Source organism: Salvelinus namaycush, chromosome 6 (assembly GCF_016432855.1).
Source record: "Salvelinus namaycush isolate Seneca chromosome 6, SaNama_1.0, whole genome shotgun sequence".
Classification (NCBI taxonomy): Eukaryota; Metazoa; Chordata; class Actinopteri; order Salmoniformes; family Salmonidae; genus Salvelinus; species Salvelinus namaycush.
The window spans coordinates 16,662,865-16,683,511 of record NC_052312.1 but is presented as its reverse complement, the minus strand read 5'-3'; the positions used below and the strand labels follow the sequence as shown (position 1 = coordinate 16,683,511).

General features: G+C 40.2%; 1 protein-coding gene across 1 annotated transcript in view; it reads right to left on the bottom strand.

Moving 5' to 3' along the window:
* LOC120048978 (multiple PDZ domain protein-like) overlaps window positions 1-20,647 on the bottom strand; it is a 57,480-nt gene that overhangs the window by 20,809 nt on the left and 16,024 nt on the right. The window contains exons 15-25 of the mRNA XM_038995241.1: window positions 20,265-20,441; window positions 18,105-18,314; window positions 16,281-16,442; window positions 15,097-15,438; window positions 14,479-14,587; window positions 13,881-14,079; window positions 10,308-10,349; window positions 6,348-6,443; window positions 6,058-6,153; window positions 5,198-5,375; window positions 4,965-5,075 (exon numbers count right to left, since the gene is read on the bottom strand). Of these exons, the coding sequence (XP_038851169.1) occupies window positions 4,965-5,075; window positions 5,198-5,375; window positions 6,058-6,153; window positions 6,348-6,443; window positions 10,308-10,349; window positions 13,881-14,079; window positions 14,479-14,587; window positions 15,097-15,438; window positions 16,281-16,442; window positions 18,105-18,314; window positions 20,265-20,441 (1,722 nt within the window). The remainder of the gene's footprint in view (window positions 1-4,964; window positions 5,076-5,197; window positions 5,376-6,057; window positions 6,154-6,347; window positions 6,444-10,307; window positions 10,350-13,880; window positions 14,080-14,478; window positions 14,588-15,096; window positions 15,439-16,280; window positions 16,443-18,104; window positions 18,315-20,264; window positions 20,442-20,647) is intronic.

Genomic DNA, 20,647 nt, shown 5'->3' with positions numbered 1-20,647 from the left:
GGCATTCTCTTAACTAGCTTCATGAGGTAGTCACCTGGAATGCATTTCAATTAAAAGGTGTGCCTTCTAAAAAGCTAATTTGTGGAATTTCTTTCCTTCTTAATGCGTTTGAGCCAATCAGCTGTGTTGTGACAAGGTAGGAGTGGTATACAGAAGATAGCCCTATTTGGTAAAAGACCAAGTCCATATCATGGCAAGATCAGCTCAAATAAGAAAAGAGAAATGACAGTCCATCATTACTTTAAGACATGAAGGTCAGTCAATACGGAAAATGTCAAGAACTTCGAACGTTTCTCCATGTGCAGTCGCAAAAACCATCAAGCGCTATGATGAAACTGGCTCTCATGAGGACCGCCACAGGAATGGAAGACCCAGAGTTACCTCTGCGGCAGAGGACAAGTTCATTAAAGTTACCAGCCTCAGAAATTGCAGCCCAAATAAATGCTTCACAGAGTTCAAGTAACAGACACATCTCAACTGTTCAGAGGAGACTGTGTGAATCAGGCCTTCATGGTGGAATTGCTGCAAAGAAACCACTACTAAAGGAAACCAATAAGAAATAGAGACTTGCTTGGGCCAGGAAACACGAGCAATGGACATTAGACCGGTGGAAATTTGTCCTTTGGTCTGGAGTCCAAATTGGAGATTTTTGGTTCCAACAGCCGTGTCCTTGTGAGACGTGGTACGGGTGAACGGATGATTTCTGCATGTGTATTTCCCACCGTAAAGCATGGAGGAGGAGGTGTAATGTGTGGGGGTGCTTTGCTGGTGACACTGTCTGTGATTTATTTAGAATTCAAGGCACACTTAACCAGCATTGCTGCGATACGACTTCCCATCTGGTTTGGGCTTAGTGGAACTATCATTTGTTTTTCAACAGGACAATGACCCAACACGCCTCCGGGCTGTGTAAGGGCTATTTTACCAAGAAGGAGAGTGATGGAGTGCTGTATCAGATGACCTGGCCTCCACAATCCCCCGACCTCAACCAAACAAGTGCTCAGCATATGTCGGAACTCCTTCAAGACTGTTGGAAAAGCATTCCAGGTGAAGCTGGTTGAGAGAATGCCAAGAGTGTGCAAAGCTGTCATCAAGGCAAAGGGTGGCTATTTGAAGAATCTCAAATATAAAATATATTTTTATTTGTTTAACACTTTTTTGGTTACTACATGATTCCATATGTGTTATTTCGTAGTTTTGATGTCTTCACTATTATTCTACAATGTAGAAAATATAATTTTTTTAGAAAAACCCTTGAATGAGTAGGTGTTCTAAAACTTTTGACCGGTAGTGTATTTTAAAAACTGTTGTTTGAATATAACAAAAAAAGTAGCCTCAGCAAAACATCAGTGTTTTTTTTCTTATTGAGTTGTGATTGTATAAGCTTTGTCAGAGTAGTTACTGTATACGTTACACATAGGGAAAACTAAAATGATGCGGACAGTGAGGTAGGCAGCCCGGTAATTGATATTCCACCCAAGCCTGACCACCTCTCAACCAGGAGCTGACTTAATATAGTCTGCCTGCCAGCCAGAAACCACAACAGCAACATGGCAGTGAACCTTGTGGTTTGGGGTACTGAACATATTGGCTATTGTGTTCTTTTAGCTTTTCCTGTTCATTGATTCTTTCTCAGTTCACAAAACTTTATGAGCTGGTATCCCAGGCAGGCACAATCTATTCCTGGACTCAAAAGCAATTTCAATGGTGATTTTCCACTGAGCATGCTTTTGAGTTCATTAGTAGAATTAATCTGGGTCTGGGAAACTGGGCCAAAAATAAACTATTTTACACTGAGAGAGTATATTATACACTGTAGGATTGACCACCCAAAAGCAGACCTTGAGTAGCAAAAGGAGGAAAAAGCAATCAGTCTAAATGAAGTAAGATTGGGCACTGACAAAAATTTTATCAAAGGCTCTAATGGAAAGAAGGGAATTTGGAGGCTCAAAAGTTGAAACACCTCTGTAGTTATTCAAATGATTCCAAAAATAAGTGACTGGTAATAAATGTCCTTGAGGAGACCAGTTTTTTTTAAAGAAAATCAAAGTTGAGCTCTTTCTTAGAAGCCAAACAACAAATGTTTCTGAGAATCCTCAAGGGTGCTTTTGGATTATTCACTAGTGACAGAGAAGTGTAGAAGGCCATAAAGGGGAAACTGCTCGGAAGCATCATTACGATCTGTAGGTGGGCCCCAATGGCACCATTTAAAAGGGCAAGAGCAATACAGACCTGCCCATAGCAGTTAACCTTTGCAGCATATAACGTTTACCCTGGATGCAACCCGATTAGAATTTTTTATTGGGTATCTTTTTTTGCACACACATACATACAGTAGTCTATAAGCAAGTCTGTGAACACTTCTGAATGAAGAGATAAAGCAATGTAGACTCCACTGATGTGCAAAGAAAAAGAGGAAGAAAGATCAAAAGAAACCGAGAGAGAGGGAGAGAGAGGGTGAGGGAGAGAGAGGGTGAGAGAGAGAGAAGGTGAGAGAGAGAGAGGGAGAGAGAGAGAGATTACCTGGCACATGTGATGAGGCAAGCGTTTTAAAGCAGTGCTGTACTCTATGACTGGTGAGGAAGTGGGGCTATAGCGGGACTTGGGCTGAGGAAGAGGTGCATGCTGGACTGGTTAGTGGAAGGTTGCGGAAAAGGTCTATAAAGCTTTAACCATGCATGCAAATTGATGATTGTGAGTTGTATGTCAATATACACAATAGACACAATTTAATAGGTACACCACCCCATTCACGAAAATGGTTTGCTCCTACAGACAGTGAGTCACTTGGCCGTGGCTAGCTATATAAAGCAGGCACACAGGCATTCAGTTACTGTTTGATTGAATGTTATAATGCGCAAAACGAGTGACCTAAGTGACTTTGAGCGTGGTATGATCGTAGGTGGCAGGCGCGCCAGTTCAAGTATCTCAGAAATGTCCGGCCTCCTGGGCTTTTCACGAAAGACAGTGTCTCGGGTTTACAGAGAAAAACAGGCAAATAACAGTGCCGCGCAGAACTGCATCTTGGAATGCACAACTCATCTTTCCTTATCACGGATGGGCTATTGCAGCAGACCAACAACACCGGGTTCCACTCCTATCAGCTAAAAATAAGAAGAAGTGGCTCCAGTGGACATACGATCCAACACTGGACAATTGAGGAGTGCAAAAACATTGCCTGCTCCAATGAATCCCGGTTCCTGTTGCATTATGCTGATGTCAGAGTCAGGATTTGGAGTAAGCAGCATGATTCCATGGCCCCATCCTGCCTAGTGTGAACGGTACAGGCTAGTGGCGGTGGTGTGATGGCGTGGGGAATGTTTTCCTGGCACATGTTAGGTCCCTAGATACTATTTGAGCAACATTTGAACGCCACACCATGTAGAATCCACGCCCCGGACAATTCAGGCTGTTCTGGAGGCAAAGATGGGTCCGACCCGGTACTAATAATCTGGCCACTGAGTGTATGTAGGCTATTGCAAACCTTGCAGCAATTCCAGTAGGATATTAGTTAGTCATGCTAGTGGTGCTTTCAAACCAATCAAGATGATGCAGCAAAAATACAGTCAGTCTAATGTTTTGTCATTTTAAGTTTCTGTTGAACTTTTAATTAAATGGATCCTGACAAGGAATCTGTCAATTAATTGAATATAAGCAAAAGCCTTTCTCCCACTTCAAATCCGTCCTCTCACAAAGCGCACTCTCGGGTGTGAAAGCGCCCTAATAGCCAGTCATGCTTTTGAGGCCATGACACAGATATAGATACTGTAGCTACTGTAGTCTTTGTTGGATACAGGATGGTTAAGTAGCTTTTAGAATGGGATAATTAATGGTGAGAGATTAGGAAATCGCCGTCAACAAAACAAAGGAGATGATCGTGGACTTCAGGAAACAGCAGAGGGAGCACCCTGCTATACACATCGAAGGGACAGCAGTGGAAAAGGTGGAAAGTTTTAAGTTCCTAGGCGTACACATCACAGACAAACTGAAATGGTCCACCCACACAGACAGTGTGGTGAAGAAGGCGCAACATCGCCTCTTCAACCTTAGGAGGCTGAAGAAATTTGGCATGTCACCCAAAACCCTGACAAACTTTTACAGATGCACAATCGAGAGCATCCTGTCGGGCTGTATCACAGAGGGTGGTGAATCCTGTCGGGCTCAACCGCAAAGCTCTCCAGAGGGTGGTGCGGTCTGCACAACGCATCACCGGGGGCAAACTACCTGCCCTCCATGACACCTACAGCCCCCGATGTCACCGGAAGGCCAAAAAGATCATCAAGGACATCAACCACTCGAGCCACTGCCTGTTCACACCGCTACCATCCAGAAGGCGAGGTCAGTACAGGTGCATCAAAGCTGGGACCGAGAGACAGAAAAACAGCTTCTATCTCAAGGCCATCAGACTGCTAATCAGCAATCACTAACTCAGAGAGGCTGCTGCCTACATTGAGACACAATCACTGGCCACTTTAATAAATGGATCACTAGTCACTTTATACAATGCCACTCTAAATAATGCCACTTTAATTATGTTTACATATCTTACATTACTCATATCACATGTACTGTATATACTGTATTTTATACCATCTATTGTACCTTGCCTATGCCGCTCGGCCATCGCTCATCCATATACTTACATGTACATATTCTCATTCACCCCTTTAGATTTGTGTGTATTAGGTTGTTGTTGGGGAATTGTTAGATTACTTGTTAGATATTACTGCACTGTTGGAACTAGAAGCACAAGCATTTTGCTACACTCGCATTAACATCTGCTAACCATGTGTATGTAGCAAATAAAATTTGATTTGATTTTGATTTGAAATTAAGTATTGTTGTTGAAAGACATTAACCACACAGCCAGCATGCTAACACAGGGAGCTAGGAACACTTAGCTAGCATGCTATCACAGTAAGATAGCATGCTAGCAGGCTAACACAAGGAGCTAGAGGGCTCACCCTGGGCCTGTGGACGATACTCTGGACCAGGAACACTACAGGGTTTCCTGCCCTGCGGATGGCCTCCACAGCCTGCTCGTGACTGGCATCACTCAGGTCCACACCGTCCACCTGATACATTCCAAAGAAACAAACAAGTAATTCATAGGTTATTACTGTGCAATTACCATTTCGCCATGTTAAAGTAAATGCATGCTAATCTCTATAGTGTGAAATAATATTGATTGGTGTACCTCAACAATCCTATCTCCAGTCTTCAGGGTTCCATTGCGGCCGGCGGGGCTGTCCTCCATGATGTGTTTGATGAAGATGCCCCGCATCACCTCGCCGTTGCTAAGGCGACTGCCCATCCCTCTGCCCCCCACAATGCTGATGCCAAGGGACTTGCCCACTTCTCTTTTGAGCTCCACCCTGAGCGAGGCAACACACATTGTAAAATATATTTGTAAAGGTTACTGTATTGTGCCACTTCTTGGGACAGGGTAGGGGTTGTTATAATTTCATTTATTTGCATACAAAGTAAAAATAAGAAGTGACATTGAATGAGGAAATGGGTTGTGTAAAAATCTCACCTATCGAATACAAATTCAGGGAAGTACAACATTACAGAAGGTTCAACAATTGAGAATGGAAATGATTGGGGCATTGTGGCGGGTCGGTAAATTAGGTAGACTGGATATGATTCTCAGTCATTTAGATTAGGGAACCGTGTCAGTTCTGCAAATTGGCTACATTTCTATCTGTGACTTTCTAAACGTTGTAGCTCATTGAGTTAGCCTCAGCTATCAATAACCCTACTCCTGGAGTTCTACAGTGTTTGCTGATTTCCTCTTATAGATATATATGCAGGCTCTAGCTCAGTTCCAAAGCGGTATAACTAATGCTTGCTGTCCAAACACTGCTTACTACTTATTTACCCAATCAGCTTTGTTTCCTTAATGTTAAAGTTGGAAAGAGGGTACACCCCCCATCTTTAGTGAAGAGTGAAAGCCTTCAATGGCGCTGCCCATGCAAAAACAGGCTTTGTGCCAAGGGCATGTTGTCTGTTCAACTCTATGTTCTGGTCCAAGCCAAAGTCCAACTTCCTACTCACTTCATAGGCTGGTTCCAGTTACTGAAGGTGGCGGTCTGTAACTCGCTCTCCTCTCCCTCTCCATCCTCCCGCTCAGGAAGTTCTGGGATTTCTCTTCTGCAAAGAGACAAACAATTGTAAACCTGGTGGTTTGTTCATCGACTTGTTTTGTCTGGAGTTAAACAAAATAATGTTGTGAAAGCAGGTCTATGCTGGAAAACAAAAGCATATACGTTTACTTAAGGCATCGTTATAAAAACACTTTCTATAAATGTATTGCTTCTATAAAGTTTTATAAAGTTTGAGCTTACATTGGGGCGGGAGGTGCATCAGAGCAGATGTCATCTTTAGGCTGCTCCAGGCTTGTCTTGTACTCCTCCAGATACTCCACAGGGACATAGGTAATGCTGAGAACACACACACCAATGAGCCTCAGCACTCCTCCGAACAACAACCTGACCAAGATTTGCCATCATCACTGCAAATACCCCCAAAATATATAACCTATTCATAAACATATGACACGGGAGTTCAACCTTGTGTGCAAGCATGTCAGAATTCATCATCAGGAATGATATGATCGTATAACAAAGCATTAAAGTGGAGGTGTCTGCATTCATATGCAACCCGATATGTCAGAATGAGCCTTTTTACAAAACAGCCTTTTATTTATTCACAGACGTCTAATTTACATTGTTCTCCTCCCCGTCCAATTTACCTCTGCGGCCCAAGATTGCAGGAGGGGAAGGAATGAACTCTGTAAATTTCTCCGGCAATGCATTCTGCCTATCATGAGCCCAAGGTGAGCCGTCAATGAATAATGTAGTGAGCCGTCAATGGATTGAGTGTGGGAATTCTTTCCAAAATAATGTCATTGAGTTTTGAAGGGAACATCAATTGGAACACGAATTCTTAATTTACTGGAACAGTAGAGAACGTTCCAAACTATTAAGAATCGAATGAAAGGGAGTAGAAAAGCGCATAAATCCGCTTTGGTAATCCCAGTTTCAAGCAATTAATCATCAGTAGTTGATTCTAAAGCACACACACACACATTTGAGTGAAGATGACAGATCTAAAAATGATGGAATGACTCATACTTCAACATTAGGACATGCAGACACTGAGGTACTTGAATCCCTGTTCATTCAAACAGCAATTCAAATGCCTCCAAAAACAGATGAAGGAAGAAATAAGGGAATTAGTGTGTGATGGGGTGGATACAGCACAGATGAAAAAGTGCAAAATCAATCGTTATCACCCCACACAAATGGACCTGCATGCCCAGTTGTCAACGAGAGGCATGTCAATAAAGTGTTAAGGATGAAGTGTTAAAAACCCATGGTTAGTGGTGCAGTCCAGTGAGAGACTTATCCAGATACATTGACTGTGTGTTGGGACCGCGGCCAATGTGCTGTATGTAGCCTATACAATTATCTAATCTAGTGAACTGTAATCTCCACAGATGTCCACATTATTTGATTATTAACGAGTTAGAGGTAACAGTGCATTTAGCTAAGAAATCTGTTCTGTTTGCTCCATGAGAAAGCAAAAAAATTAACTATTCAGATTAAGGTTTGTGTATGGCTGATATACACTATGGTTGATATAAACTATGGTTGATTTAAACTAGGGTTGATTTAAACTAGGGTTGATTTAAACTATGGTTGATTTAAACTATGGTTGATTTAAACTATGGTTGATATAAACTATGGTTGATTTAAACTATGGTTGATTTACAGTATGGTTGATATACAGTATGGTTGATTTACAGTATGGTTGATGTACAGTATGGTTGATTTAAACTATGGTTGATTTACAGTATGGTTGATATACAGTATGGTTGATTTAAACTATGGTTGATTTAAACTATGGTTGATATAAACTATGGTTGATTTAAACTATGGTTGATATACAGTATGGTTGATTTACAGTATGGTTGATGTACAGTATGGTTGATTTAAACTATGGTTGATTTACAGTATGGTTGATATACAGTATGGTTGATTTACACTATGGTTGATTTACAGTATGGTTGATATACAGTATGGTTGATTTACAGTATGGTTGATTTACACTATGGTTGATATACAGTATGGTTGATTTAAACTATGGTTGATTTACACTATGGTTGATATACAGTATGGTTGATTTAAACTATGGTTGATTTACAGTATGGTTGATATACAGTATGGTTGATTTAAACTATGGTTGATTTACACTATGGTTGATTTACAGTATGGTTGATTTAAACTATGGTTGATATACAGTATGGTTGATTTAAACTATGGTTGATTTACAGTATGGTTGATATATAGTATGGTTGATTTAAACTATGGTTGATATACAGTATGGTTGATTTAAACTATGGTTGATATACAGTATGGTTGATTTACAGTATGGTTGATATACACTATGGTTGATTTAAACTATGGTTGATATACAGTATGGTTGATTTACAGTATGGTTGATTTACTGTATGGTTGATATACAGTATGGTTGATTTAAACTATGGTTGATATACAGTATGGTTGATTTACAGTATGGTTGATGTACAGTATGGTTGATTTAAACTATGGTTGATTTACAGTATGGTTGATATACAGTATGGTTGATTTAAACTATGGTTGATTTAAACTATGGTTGATATAAACTATGGTTGATTTAAACTATGGTTGATATACAGTATGGTTGATTTACAGTATGGTTGATGTACAGTATGGTTGATTTAAACTATGGTTGATTTACAGTATGGTTGATATACAGTATGGTTGATTTACACTATGGTTGATTTACAGTATGGTTGATATACAGTATGGTTGATTTAAACTATGGTTGATTTACACTATGGTTGATTTACAGTATGGTTGATTTAAACTATGGTTGATATACAGTATGGTTGATTTAAACTATGGTTGATTTACAGTATGGTTGATATATAGTATGGTTGATTTAAACTATGGTTGATATACAGTATGGTTGATTTAAACTATGGTTGATATACAGTATGGTTGATTTACAGTATGGTTGATATACACTATGGTTGATTTAAACTATGGTTGATATACAGTATGGTTGATTTACAGTATGGTTGATTTACAGTATGGTTGATTTAAACTATGGTTGATTTACAGTATGGTTGATTTAAACTATGGTTGATATACAGTATGGTTGATTTAAACTATGGTTGATTTACAGTATGGTTGATATATAGTATGGTTGATTTAAACTATGGTTGATATACAGTATGGTTGATTTAAACTATGGTTGATTTACAGTATGGTTGGTGTACACTATGGTTGATTTAAACTGTGGTTGATATACAGTATGGTTGATTTACAGTATGGTTGATTTAAACTAGGGTTGATATACAGTATGGTTGATATACAGTATGGTTGATATACAGTATGGTTGATTTAAACTATGGTTGATATAAACTATGGTTGATTTAAACTATGTTTGATTTACTGTATGGTTGATATACACTATGGTTGATTTAAACTATGGTTGATATACAGTATGGTTGATTTACAGTATGGTTGATTTACTGTATGGTTGATATACAGTATGGTTGATTTAAACTATGGTTGATATACAGTATGGTTGATATACAGTATGGTTGATTTACAGTATGGTTGATATACAGTATGGTTGATTTACACTATGGCTATATACAGTATGGTTGATATACAGTATGGTTGATTTACACTATGACTATATACAGTATGGTTGATTTTCAGTATGGTTGATATACAGTATGGTTGATTTACACTATGGCTATATACAGTATGGTTGATTTTCAGTATGGTTGATATACAGTATGGTTGATTTACACTATGGTTGATATACAGTATGGTTGATATACAGTATGGTTGATTTACACTATGGTTGATATACAGTATGGTTGATTTACACTATGGCTATATACAGTATGGTTGATTTTCAGTATGGTTGATATACAGTATGGTTGATTTACACTATGGTTGATATACAGTATGGTTGATTTACACTATGGCTATATACAGTATGGTTGATTTTCAGTATGGTTGATATACAGTATGGTTGATTTACACTATGGTTGATATACAGTATGGTTGATTTACACTATGGTTGATTTTCAGAATGTGTTGTAACGTCTAGATCTGGATAAAAGTCCCTTCCACGGACAGGTGAAGACACTCGGGTGCAGAAGTGAGAAAATGTGGACAGAGAGGAAACAAAGTGGTAGATTTTGTTGCAGACCCGTCAGCGTGGGAGTTAGCGGTACTCACACATAAAAGGGGCACAGATCGTCCTCTGGGGCACAAGCAGATCTAGAAGGTGAAGAGGATGTTAAGCACCGGAGGCTAACATACTGGAATGTACTGACATGTTTAGCGTTAAGCAAGCAAGACTTGAGATACCGAAAATGATGGTGCCCCAGACTTTAATGTAGCATCCCTCGAATGCATGGAGAGAATACCATTTAGGAATGTAAAAGGCCTTAGTGAGTTGTTCAAATTTCACCATTGAGCATCTGTGTTAGGAGTCCAAACGCTGTAGGAAGCTTTTCCATATGACTGCAAGTCCTACATTCATGTAGCCTACAGTATTCAACTGGTGGTGTTCATCAGAAATGTATGTACGGTAGCCTAAATGCTATCATGCTTTGGATGGCACAACTTGTAAGGGATATTAAGGTGCTCTCTGTGACTCACAACACTGGATGACAATGACATTTCCCACTATCGACCTGGCTAATAGAAAACCGTGATCTCCTTAACACAATTTCTACTACATTATAATGTTTACTGCATGGTTCATTAACAGGTGTTGTGAATTTGTATTTGTCTATTTATTATGTTTGCTTATTTATTTGTTTATTTGGATCCCCATTAGCTTTTGTAGAAGCAGCAGCTACTCTTCCTGTGGTCCACAAAAAACCCAAAGCCCAAAGTAACAAAACACTGGCACACTGACAGAAAAGTCACACCAGTTTGTGAGGTATGTGTATTAGGCATCTCAATTCAGTTCAATTAAATGTGTATTTGGATGGTTTGGTAAAGCAGTTAGCTGTTGTATGGGAGATGTAAAAGTAGAAAACGAACAAATAGCCTTAATGGGATCATCGGGAGCAATTTAGCCAAATGCCGTACACTACAAAGCTTCACTTGATCATAATTGTACACATAAGCCATAGAAAAGAGACCAAATCATTCAGAAAACAAAAAATAAAAGGGCCATATTTGATCGAGACGCGTTTATTTAGTGTGATGTCAGGTGACGTGTAACTGACTCTATAGTGGTGTGTCTATGTACAGCACCAGTCAAATGTTTGGACACACCTACTCATTCAAGGGTTTTTCATTATTTTTACTATTTTCTACATTGTAGAATAATAGTGAAGACATCAAAACTATGAAATAACACATATGAAATCATGTTGTAACCCCAAAAAGTGTTAAACAAATCAAAATATATTTTATATTTGAGAATCTTCAAAGTAGCCACCCATTGCCTTGATGACAGCTTTCCACACTCTTGGCATTCTCTCAACCAGCTTCATGAGGTAGTCACCTGGAATGCATTTCAATTAACAGGTGTGCTTTTGTAACAGGGTTGGTTATGTTTCCACTTGCCTCTAAAGAAATGTGTATTTAATGTTCAAGCATTCTTATTGGTTAGTTCAACTCTGATGACAATAAGGTGTGTTGTGATTGGCCCCGCTTGCAGATAGGGGGAGATCGCGAACGTCAGGTCTTCCCAGTAGGAAAATGTGATGCAAGGGGTAGGTCACGTTCTGAATACTGTTTTCTATTTTCTATTTTACAATGTGTACAAGTTTGCTGTACGTTACTGATTTATACATGTGTGGGTATATGGTACCTGTTAGGGATTGAGGGGCTTTCTGGGATGTGCTTTGGCATATGATTGAGGTAAATAAGTGTGTTAGCTAGCATACACCGATGTCATGGTCACATAAGCCACTGCTAACACAGTTGTCTTCATGCTACAGATTTTGCCATCGACAGCCATCAATACCGTTAAGCCCTGCACAACTAACGTGCTGTTTCCCATTTAACAACAGGTATTTACACATGTTATATTTTTTGTATTGTATTTTTGTATTTTGTTCGCCCAGTAGGAAAATGTGATGCAAGGGATTTTGCCATCGACAGCCATCAATACCGTTAAGCCCTGCACAACTAACGTGCTGTTTCCCATTTAACAACAGAAATAAATGATGCTCAACTGGGACCACTGGCCGAAGTGATTTATTTTGAGAAAACACAACGCATGGAGAGTACATTATACATCTGTTACACCTTGTTAAAAGTTATTTTGTGGAATTTCTTTCCTTCTTAATGCGCTTGAGCCAATCAGTTGTGTTGTGACAAGGTAGGGGTGGTATACAGAAGATAGCTCTATTTTGAAAAAAATAACAAGTTCATATTATGGCAAGAACAGTTGAAATAAGCTAATAGAAACGACAGTCCATCATTACTTTAAGACATGAAGGTCAGTCAATTCGTAAAATTTCAAGAACTTTTAAAGTTTCTTCAAGTGCAGTTGTAAAAACCATCAAGCGGTATGAAACTGAATGATGAAACTGGCTCTCATGAGGACCGCCACAGGAAAGGAATAACCAGAGTTACATCTGCTGCAGAGGATAAGTTCATTAGAGTTAACTGCACCTCAGATTGCAGCCCAAATAAATGCTTCACAGAGTAACAGACACATCTCAAAATCAACTGTTCAGAGGAAACTGCTTGAATCAGTCCTTCATGGTGGAATTGCTGCAAAGAAACCACTACTAAAGTACACCAATAAGAAGAAGAGACTTGCTTGGGCCAAGAAACATGAGCAATAGACATTAAACCAGAGGAAATCTGTCCTTTCGTCTGATGAGTCCAAATTTGAGATTTTTGATTCCAACCGCTGTGTCTTTGTGAGAGGCAGTGTAGGTGAACGGATGATCTCCGCATGTAAGGTTCCCACCGTGAAGCATGGAGGAGGAGGTGTGATGGTGCTTTGCTAGCGACACTGTCAGTGATTAATTTTGAATTCAAGGCACACTTAACCAGCATGGCTACCACAGCATTCTCTAGTGATACGCCATCCCATCTGGTTTGCACAGTGGTACTATCATTTGTTTTCAACAGGACAATGACCCAAAATACACCACTAGGCTGTGTAAGCGCTATTTGACCAAAGACAGTGATGGAGTGCTACATCAGATGACCTTGCCTCCACAATCACTGGACCTCAACCCAATTGAGTTGGACTGCAGAGTGAAGGAAAAGCAGCCAACAAGTGCTCAGCATGTGGGAACTCCTTCAAGACTGTTGGAAAAGCATTCCTCATTAAGCTGGTTGAGAGAATGCCAAGAGTGTGCAGAGCTGTCATCAAGGCAAAGGGTGGCTACTTTAAAGAATCTAAAATATACAATATATTTTGATTTGTTTAACACTTTTTTGGTTACTATATGATTCCATATGTGTTATTTCATAGTTTTGATGTCTTCACTATTATTCTACAATGTAGAAAATAGTAAAAATAAAGAAAATCCCTTGAATGAGTAGGTGTGTCCAAACTTTTGACTGGTACTATATGCTTGTAGAGAGGAGAAAGTTTTGGGTTTTGGTCTCCACAATATTATCCTCTGACTTTACATTGTAACAGAAAAGGAGTGCGTATCAATGTGTAGGGAATCTAGGGAGAATATATTTGAGGTGAAATCTGCACTCTTTGTGTTGGAAGTAGGTGGATATTTTAATGAAGGCCTATAGTGAAACCATATAAAACAGGTTTTCCTGGACAAGGTATCAAAACACTGAACATGTTGCCCTAGCCCTGGTCCTTACCCCAAGTCTGGCCCGATGAGGGAGTGTCTCCGGAGCATGGCGCGGGCCTGGGTGTTAGTCAGGTTGGCCATGGACTCGCCGTTGATGACTAAGATTAGGTCCCCCACTCCCAGACGGCCGTCTCGGCTGATGGAACCACCGTGGATGATGCTGCGGATGTACATCCCCAAGCCATCCTTGATGGAGCTCACTGTCATTCCTGTAAGGATGACAGTGACAAAATGCACAACATTCCCAAAGACCTGGAACCTACAGTATAGGAAAAACGCTTACCCACAATTATGTGTAAAATGTGTTCAATCCTGATTCATAGCTGAGGCCCCTATGCTCCACTTGGAGCTAAACGCAATAAGCCAAGTAAGTATTTTTTTTTTTACAAGAAATACAAATACTACAAATGAACTGAAATACAACACATTTAATAAGTAATATTCGACAACTCTGACAGATATAAAGCACATAAAAGCATAATCATATATTTTGCTAATTTAAATACAATTATGGTATGTAAGGAGGAAAGACTGATAAAGTGAAGGCTGTTGTCTATACAACAATTACTCATCAATATACAACATATTGCCAAAGAGATAATACAAACCGAGACTGGAGTTGCCCTTGACAACAGTGATTGTCCTTTCAAAATGACTCCCAGTGGTTATAACCTCATCCCTTTCCTCTTTGGACTGCTTTACAGATGGCTCATCCCCCTTGAGAATTACGATTCAATAAAAAGTATTCATGAAACAAATGCAAAAATATTTTCTATGGAGGAAGTACAGCATATAAAAATGAATAATAGTGACAGAATGAAATTGAGGTCATCTAAACTACCAGGGAGGTTAGGTGGAAACGATTAGTGAGGGCCAGGGAATCAAACATACAAAGTAAGGAAGGGATTCATCTTTAAATATTTTCTGTGATGCCATTACCATAGGAAAGTAAGTACGGTAATACCTAGGAATGTGATTCTAGTAAAAAGTAGAATGTTTCAAACTGGTTGGGTTATCATTATTCTCGAAAATCCAATCAATTTCACATTGGCCTGTGATCAGTCCAGTGCATTTCGACATGGGTTGAACGTAACTTGTTGCATTTCAATTTCCTGAGCATTGCCGAGGACCGATTTACTCATGCTTGTTTGATTACGAGGCACACTCAATGACATTCAATGGCAAAACGAAAGATGGCACGGCTCTTCAGATCAAGGCTCGTTTACCTTCATTAAGCCTTCCATCTCCCCTATGGCCATGGTGGACTCCACCTGAAAATGGAGAGACTGCACCGGCTCCCCCAAATCATTCAAACCGGGCTCAGGGTCAGTGTACGGACTGTACGAGTTTGACAGATCCGACGGCTCCATTTGGGTTAAGTGATGCGCCAGGTACTGATCGGAGCTAGTTAGTGCGTTGTCGTCAATCGTTAGGGCGTGACCTCCAATACTCCTGGGCAGGGGGAAAACGATGGGCTTCTCCTCCGGGGAGAAGGGTTCAGTGTCGTCCGCAAGGCCGAACAACGTCACCAAGGGATGCTCAGTCAACAAGTCCAGGCGGGCACTCCGCTATGAAGAAGAAGAAGAAAAAATGACGAGTCGAAATGGAGGTTACACCTCGTTAGTTTCTACCTCGGTCGCCGTTCTGCACTCCTCCTAATGAGCCATTGAAAAGCCATCAGTAGCTGACGGGGAATAGCAATAATTACAGTACAGATGATCGTGCGCGATGCACCAAATATCTCTGTATTATCTCCCTAGATATAATTCAAGAGACCCGAACTGTATGGAAATGAATCTCTTCAGAGATTCCTTAAGCATCCGAGACGGCACAATAAAACTTGGAAAAATAAATCCTTAGGAGAGGAAACTGTGGAATAACTGCAACAAGCAGAAATGCCGAGAGCAGGACTGAAGCACGCAGCGGGCCATATTATTCTAATAGGGTAGTAATAGCTTGATAAGATGAAGTACAGTATCTATAGATAAATACTAATAAAAAAAAGGATCAACCATTCATACATAAGGACTCTGGAGGTAGGACTCTGGGGAGTGACAATGATCTACAAGCTTATGCAAAATGTGAGACAAAAACAAGCTAAATGCATACAAAGAAGCGACTAAAAACCACATAAACATTTTATCACTTCAATATAGCTGACAGTTTGATGTAGTCAAACAATTATAGCACAGCACTTCTAATGTCACCCCCGTATGATAAAATAAGCAACTTATTTTGATTACGCAAGGAGTTTTCTTAGTGAAAAGGGCAGCAGCTTGCTTCAGTGAAATTCAAACAAATGACAGGGAACAGATACTGTTTTTGCATTGTAACAAGCTTTCTTAAAATTGCTGACTGTAATGGCTTTAAAATTGACTCAGCTAACCACAGTGCACGTTTGTTGGCCTACTTTGGGTGTGGAGGACTGCAAGGTAGTCTGGTAGTCCATATCGGCGCTGCAGGTGCTGCCGTGGAGGGCGATCATGGATGCCTGTAAGGTGTCATCCTCATTGCCAGAGAAGCGACGCTCCAATGCCCTCTCATCGGCCAGGTCTCCCTCATTGGAGTCAATCTGCACCAAAGAATGTGAATGTAGTGAATTAGATGGTGAATATATCTCTCTATGCCATGGATGAGCTATCCATTCACGGATAGCTTTGTTAGTGCCATGAGAGCTATTTCTAAAGGATATTCTAACTCCGATATTGGACATTGTTGTTCTTTCCCATTGTGTCTCAGAGTGTTTAGTCGAGTGATACTTCATAAATTGTTTGTCTTGTTTTTTGTGGCTAAATTTTGATTAGATAATATTGAGTTTTGCATTAAATTAAATGCACTTGATACAAGATTTTAAAGGATGCATTTTAAAGTTACAATGGTTATTTTGTGTCTTTAATTTTGATTGGTCGTTTTTTCTTGTCCCTCAATTTCATTGGTTAATTTACATTTACATTTCAGACTCTTATCCAGAGCGACTTACAGTAGTGAGCGCAATTTTTTGGGGTACTTTTTCGTCTTTGTACTTTTTTGTGCATACATATTTTGTACTTGTCCACAACGGCGACTAACCAATGCAGGCTCTGCCCGGAAAAGGTGGTCCTCCGCTGGCTCCTCCTCATCGCTTTCTTTAACCAGCAGTGTTGAAGATAAAAAAAAACAGATTCCAGAAGATGACGACGGACTGTCCTCTTCATTGTATGGCTGTGGAGACAGGGCAGGAAATGGGAAAAATCCCCAGAAAATAATACTGAGGAAATTCCAATCATTGTCTACAGGTTTCAAATTCCTAGTCAAATATGATTGTAGTTGGGTTGTCAAAAAATATAAATGAGGTTGTTAGTAGCGAAAAGCATGTGTTTTAACGGTTTGATTTGGTCTCCATGGTTTTGTCTGTAGTTAGGAATGACGGGCTACATCACAAGGTAATATTTCGGTAAAAAGTTATACATGGTTATTCAATTTCCAAAGGTGTTGCCACAGCTTTGCTTTAAAGGACCTTTCGATCTTGATTTTGTCTAATACGATGCCCGGAGAGAGAGAGCGCGAGAGAGAGCGAGAGAGAGATAGATAAAGAAAAGAGGGAGAAATTGAAGAAGGTATTGGAGGATCAAACTCAATTTGGAGAAGCAATACAACAACCCCCCCACATTCCAGGAAAGCTTGATAACTCCACAGAGGCTTCCCAAAGACAATGTAATCCACCCGACCTCCAATAACCTTGACATCCCAGAACCAGAACTTACTGTATGGTCTCATCATAATGGCAAGCCCAAGAGAGAGAAATGTAACTTTAAAGCTGAAAGAACGCGGCCAATTTTCACAGAAAACAAGACTAGAAATCCCTCAGGTGGTGAATGTGTTTGTGGACAACCCCTTTTTTTAACAGCTGCCTCAAGGCATTTATGTACAAGGAGTCCAAGCAATATGACACAAAGGGCAGGGATGTTTGTGCTGCCTTATGCTGTTGTCAGGGAGATTGGAGTTGAGTCAGCATGCAGCCTAACTCTACTGCCTTATCAGCATGAATAATACAAGCCATCTGTAAGATGAGCCCTCATTATTGGGTGGCCACACACCAGAGAGAAAACGCACACACAAACGCTCACATACATATAACACACACACGGGCACACGGAACACATTGCACCCCCACCCCCTCCCTGCACACACACACACACAAATACACACACACCAGCCTCTCTTTAGGACAAAAATCACAATAGGGTTCCCTTACAGGCAGTGGCTTGGCCACCCCAATGTGAACCATGCCGATGTTGGCCCCCTTCAGTGCCTGGACGGCTTCCTCCAGACTGGCGTTGTCCAGATTGGTGCTGTTGACAAACATGAGCCGGTCGCCTGGCAAAAGCCTGCCATCCCGTTCGGCCACTCCTTCTGGCACCAGAGAGCGAATCACGATCACCGTCTTGGCCGGATCCATTGGGTCCTATTACAAGATCTGTGTCAGTGAAGTCAATGGACGCACTCAACAGATAATCTTATACAATAAGGACTAAAATCTATTATGCACTTTCAGTTGGAGGATTTGTTTATTCTAAATGTTCTGTATATCAGGTGTTCGAAACTAAGAGTAAGCAATTTAGTTTAAAAAATACAGTGCATTACAGTGTAATGAGTCAATTATGCTATTTGTTGAACTTCATTTCCCAGAGGGCAAAGGTCCTAAATCTCACATGACCACTTCCTCCCAAAGTAAGAAGACAGAAACGACCTACAACAACAACTAATTGAAGTGAATGATAAGTAAATAAGTAAATTCTATCATTTGGGGAAAATCACACTTGACTAGCAAGCAGGGTTGGGTAGATTACTTTCTAAATGTAATCCGTTATAATTACTAGTTATCTGTCCAAAATTGTAATCAGTAACGTAACTTTGGGATTACCCAAACTCAGTAACGCAATCGTATTACTTTCAGTTACTTTTAGATTACTTTCCCCTTAAGAGCCATTAGAAGAAGACAAAAATGTATATTTCCAATTGAATGACATCTATTGCAGGATAAATCAATGTTAGAGTTTACATAGCTTGCCATAAACGGATGTTACATTTTACTTTATGGGATGGTTATGTGGGCTTCTTCTAACCCATCCTTTTTTACTACAGATAATAATACGATTAGGCTATATCTTTACATTAAAAACCAAAGTCGGTCAGATTTCCAGTAATTACAATTCATAATTTATTACCCCTTGATCTTCAAAAATAGGACTTGGAAATATGGAATTATAGATTAGCCACATCGTTATTAGCCTACTCTGTTGTTTATGATTTTGTTGTCAGAGGACTGATTGGGCTCATTGTTTCGAGAAATACTGCGCTCATAGAATGGCATGCTTTGGGCACTACTGAAAAGTGAAACATGTATGCCATAGGTTCCATTTGCTATAAGCCTATTGTTTAAATAGTTTGTTGGAAACACTTTGAATTCTCTATAATTTGCAGCAGTTTAAGTCTACCAAAAGGGCGCAAGTTTTTTGAGGATGTGTCCGTTAGGCCTATGGACATAGGTTTTTGAATCAGCACGAATTAGATTGAGCACTAAAAGCCCCACAGTATGGAGCACAATACCATGGAGGAGTTGGGAAAAAAACGTTTATTCCAAAGGATGGGATCGGCACTATGCAGCTGTTGCGAGAGTCGTTTTTCACTGGCTGTCCACTGGTCGCAAAAACAATGCTTGATAGGCAGCTTAACTTCTTCAATTCAACCATTATTGGGTTAAAATACTCATTTAGCCTACATTTGGGAACAGCCATCCACAACAACCACAATCCATAAGGCACAAATAGCTAAATGAGAGAGCAGCAGTGTGATTCACATCAATGCGCTATGTAGATATCAATAAGTGATATCCGTTTCGCCCGTAGGCTACATCACTGCTGTCGTCTTTACCTCCAAGTGTTTATTCAAGTTGGATAATCTTTGGATACCAACAGCAGTCGCACCATTGGAAGACATAGCTTGGACTGAAGCCTACAAAAACCTATTCCTGTTATTTTCCCTCAAACCATAAAACGCATTTGGTGTGTCATCATAGTGGTCTCTGACTTGTGGTCAGACTTGCTCAGGCTGAACTAACAAACTTTTTGCAATGCTGATTTGGATTTTATTGAGAAAACAGAAAGGTGTCAAAGAATTTCTACGCAAACATCCTTTTTTCATTTAAAAGTAATCCTAGAAGTAATCATCTATTTTTTCAAAAGTATCTGTAATCTGATTACAATATTTTTACTGGTAACGTAATGGATTACAGTTATTTTTTGTGTAATCGTCTACATATAACCGATTACATGTAATCTGTTACTTCCCAATCCTGCTCGCAAGTATAATTCCAATGACAATCATTCCCAGAGTTCCCATTCAGAATTCCCACCTGGTAGTCCAAGATGCTGAATCCCAGTCCACTCTCTCCCTTCTCCAGCTCGATGTCCTGTATTTCCGTCTCCCACATGGCCAAAGGAGCTCCCAGAGTCTCCTCCGTCACATTTTCCCTTGTTGCCGCCCCCTCGGAACCTCCGGGAACCAGGAAACTGCTGAGGTCTCCCTGTATCTACAGAGATGTACCCTCGATATCATCCCTGCGCACGCATTCCTGACTCACTCCGAGCCCGTAGGCTCCTAGTTCTCCGCTAGTTTCAGTTTGTACGTTTTTTTTGGCAGCACATCAAAGGGAATCGTTGGATGCTAGGCAGCAGAAGTGCTGTATGTTGTGTTCTTTACCTGAACTGATGCAGCTGAAGAGCTGAGGAGATATCC